This window comes from Oryx dammah, unplaced genomic scaffold, assembly GCF_014754425.2.
Source record: "Oryx dammah isolate SB20612 unplaced genomic scaffold, SCBI_Odam_1.1 HiC_scaffold_21, whole genome shotgun sequence".
Classification (NCBI taxonomy): domain Eukaryota; kingdom Metazoa; phylum Chordata; class Mammalia; order Artiodactyla; family Bovidae; genus Oryx; species Oryx dammah.
This window is the reverse complement of record NW_024070205.1, coordinates 29,636,831-29,640,776: the sequence shown is the minus strand read 5'-3', so window position 1 is coordinate 29,640,776 and position 3,946 is coordinate 29,636,831. Positions and strand designations below refer to the sequence as shown.

General features: G+C 61.9%; 1 protein-coding gene across 1 annotated transcript in view; it reads left to right on the top strand.

Moving 5' to 3' along the window:
- Positions 1-1,878, top strand: part of FNDC10 (fibronectin type III domain containing 10) — a 7,388-nt gene extending 5,510 nt beyond the window's left edge. Inside the window, exons 2-3 of the mRNA XM_040262819.1 lie at positions 6-1,277; positions 1,537-1,878. Of these exons, the coding sequence (XP_040118753.1) occupies positions 6-535 (530 nt within the window). The 3' untranslated portion in view covers positions 536-1,277; positions 1,537-1,878. The remainder of the gene's footprint in view (positions 1-5; positions 1,278-1,536) is intronic.
- The last annotated feature ends 2,068 nt before the right edge of the window (positions 1,879-3,946 follow it).

The window sequence follows — 3,946 nt, the reverse complement described above, 5'->3', positions numbered from 1 at the left end:
GGGAGGCGGGCGCCTGTGCTTCCGCAGCCCTGTGCGCGGCTTCCGCTGCCAGGCGCCCGGCTGCGCGGCGCATGCCTCGGCCGGCCGCTCACTGCGCGCCAGCGTCCTGCGCAACCGCAGCGTGTTGCTGCAGTGGCGCCTGGGGCCGGCCGAGGCGCGCCGCGTGCGCGCCTTCGCGCTCAACTGCTCGTGGCGTGGTGCCTACACGCGCTTCCCATGCGAACGCGTGCTACTCGGCGCCTCCTGCCGCGACTACCTGCTGCCGGATGTGCACGACGGCGTGCGCTACCGCCTTTGCCTGCAGCCGCTGCCGCTGCGAGCCGAGCCAGCAGGCGCCCCGGAGCCCGCCGCACCCGCCGAGTGTGTGGAGTTCGCCGCCGAGCCTGCCGGCATGCGGGAGATCGTGGTGGCCATGACGGCGGTGGGTGGTTCCATCTGCGTTATGCTCGTGGTCATCTGCCTGCTCGTGGCCTACATCACCGAGAACCTCATGCACCCGGCCTTCGGGCGCCCAGGCCTACGCAGGCAGCCCTGAAGCGTGAGACGCCTGCCTGCCCGGCCTCTACCTGCCCGACTAGGGCGCAGGAGGCCTCGAGCCCTCGGTCCGCTCTCCCCTCGTCGCTCCTGCTCCCTCTTTAGGACCTCCACACAGGGCCTTCTGGAGATGGATGGGGCACCAGCCCTTACCAGGGCTTGGAGTCTCCGGACGACCTTCCCAGCCAAGCAGCTGACTCCCAGATTCCAGTTCGGGACTGGCCCTTGGGCCTGAGGAGAGGTGCCAGCCGTGTCCAGGGCTCTCCCCGCTCTCCAGAGGCCTTTGGCGGGGCCATGAGACCACAGAGCCCCTTTTCAGAAGAGCCATCGGCAGCCCCTGGTCGTCACCCTGCGCTTCCAGCCCGTGCCGAGTTGGAAAAAGCCAGGCTGTCGTCATGGTTTGGTCACTGTGTAGTTGACCAACTCAAGGGCCCTTGGAGCCTGTCCTCTTCCCGCCCCGCCCCACCCCAGTGGGTTTAGGTAGCTTCGTGCCTTAGTATCTCTGGCCCATTGCGGGAGCCAGCCACCCGTCCAGTACTGTCCGAAAGGATCTGTGGCCCCGCTGCTGGCAGCTTGTGTGTGCTTCTGGCTAAAGACCCCTGGGAACCCTCCCTTCAAGCTTTGCAGGAGTGATTGGCCTGGGGAAGCAGGGTCCTGCGGCATTTCCTCCTTTGAGCATCCGACAGGCTGGAAGCCACGGCTTAGCTCAGCAGGCGGCCCAGCGTTCAGCTGTTTTATCCAGGGTGAGTGTCCCTGACCTTGGGGGGAAGCTGGTGCTTTGCCTGGGCTGGGTTCCTTCCCTTTCCTTTTGCGTTTCTGGCGAGGACTTTCCTTGGTGACTGGGGGCAGGTGGCTGGGAAGATGGGACTGCTCTGAAAGAACAGTGTTGTGTGCAGAGGGCACAGGACAGATGCCAACCTTGCCCAGCTTGACCTGCCACTGTGGTCTGGATCCCAAGCCTCAACCACAGCATGACGGACAGTACCGTGCACCCCTTCCTAGAGCTGCTGGAGATGCTGCTGCCTGCCGGGCCCCTCCACCCTCTCAACATGGACTGAAGACTGGCCTCGCCCCTCTGTGGGCACCAACCACATGACAACGCCGGGCTCTGCGTGAGCCCCTGACTCTGGCCATTCTGGACCTGGCACTTCTGGAGTCACTGTGGCTAACTCCTCCCCGCTCACCCCAGCAACCACCAGTGACCCCTACACCAGCAGCCTGGCTGGTGCCCTTGCAATGCCCACTCCCTACCTCTCTGCCCTTGCTCTGCCCACCCCTGGTGTGGCACTGGCTAGGTGTGAGCCTGGTGCCAGTGTCTAAATGTCCATCATTCTTAGACCAAAACCACTGTTTTGTGTACTTATTTGTGACAGGGGAGAGAAGGGATAGGGGGAAAGTTGAGCCCCTTTTCCTGGCTCTTCAAGCATCAGTCAGTCCAGTGGCTGGCCCTGGACCCTTTGCCAGGTCACCTGGGGTCAGCACATGCCAGGGGCATAGCCCTTGCAGTTTGTGGCAGAGGAACAGGCAGCATGTCCCTGGCTGGCCTGTACACCCGGGGAGCAGGGGAAAGCATCTTCTCCCTGCCTGCTCTGTTGGGGGGGGGGCAGGGCAGCACTGCTGCGGTTAGAAAGAGCCCAGTCTCAGGGATGATCTACTTGAGCAAAGACAAGCTGCAATTAGGCGCCTCCAGGAGAGCCCCCTCCCTGGCCTGGGTCTCCCCACGTGGTGCTGGAGCTAGGGTGGGGGGCACAGGTTGCAAGCAGGGCCCCTCTGGCCCTTCCCCCACCCCACCCTGGGCCTCCCCCACCTAGGCTAGGGTGTCCTTGAGATTCTGCAGCTGGTGATGACCCTTCTGAGCAAACAGCTGTGGGCGGGCCAGGCTCTGAGGAGTGACTCATCCCTGCCACCAGGGGGTGGGCGTGCAGTGCAGTGTCTAGACAGCCCTGGGAGTAGGAGGGGTTTTACTTCATCCTGGCTTTCTGGGGGCCTTCTGCATCCCCCTGCCACCTGTGAGGGCGCTCAGGTGTCTTCCGCAGGTGGGCAGTCCAGCCTCCAGCTGTGTGCAGCCGGTTTCAGAGCTGGGGCCACCATGAAGTTGTTGGAGGTCTGCCCTGGATCCTTCCCTCACCCTGCACCCAATCTGGTCTGTGGCCCTGATTGAATTCATGTCAGGTAGAGCCTCAGGCCTGTCCTCCCAGCTGATTCTTCAGACTGGTCAGCCCTGACCTGTAGGCTTCTGCTTCAGAGATGACTTTGCAGGGCTCTGTTCAGGGGCTTCTTAGAGGCCCTGTGCCCAGCCCAGCACTGTGGTTGGGGAGCACAGGCTCCGGAAACAGCCTGGAGCTGATGTTCAGGAAGAGCACTTCTGAAGCCTTGCCATCTCCGAAGCTGCGCCTTTCCCCAGTAGCCCCTCAGCCTTCCCCAGGGGGTGCAAGGGACACTCAGGCTTCCGCCCTCTCTGACTCATGCAAGGCTGGTGGGGGGACGTGCATCTTCCCTGTGCCCTGGAGGTAGGGTCCTGATGCCCGTTCCTTGGACAGGACTTCGCCCTCCTCACTGGTGCCTGAAGGTAACTTGCCTATGCTTGTGATTTTTCTGCTGTGGGGCAGAACTGTTCTGCTTCTGAAACACTGAAGGGTTGCCTGGCTGTAGGCCTGGCCTGGCCTTTAAAGAGCCACACAGAGCCATCAACGCCTCTGTCTCATCTGTGAATTGTAAACAGTTAGGGCCAGTCTCAGAGGCCTGTTTGGAGGCTTATGTGAGGTCAGCCAGGCAGAGAAGAGTTAAGTGTCTGTGCTGTTACTGCCCATGCCATGACCTGACATGCATCTGGGCCGAGATCCCCAGGGCTGCATGCACAGCCTGATCCTGCTCAGGATTCTGGGGTCCTTGAGATTCTGCTACCAAACGCACGCCCTCTGATGCCCCGACCTGCCCGACAGCTTGTGTTCCACACTCAGCCAGCAGGAGGGATCCACAGTTGTTCTGTGAACACGTGCCCAATGCCCTGTGTGGCTGGCTGTGGAGTCCCGACGACGACACCTGTAGGCTAGATGCTTGCTTGCTTGCCTGCCTGCCTACTCAGGCCCCTCTCCATGGCCCCCAGGCAGCTGCTTGCACTGTTGGTCCACTGGCTATTCTGGCCTCTGTCCTCTTAGGAGAAACCGGTTTCATCTGTGCCAGTCTGTGAGGACCTCATGTTCCTGGGGGCTGATCAGCTAGGGGACACAAAAATGTGCAGACAGGATTGGGTGCAGTGGACAAAACATCCCTCCACAAGGGGCAGGGTGTGGGGCTAGCGTTTCCCTGGAGATCTCAGGATCAGTGGTCTGGACTGTTGGATTTGGTCCAGAGGGACAGCCAGGGAGCCACTGGAGACCATGGCCTGGGGGATGTGCAGTTTGGCCACTTC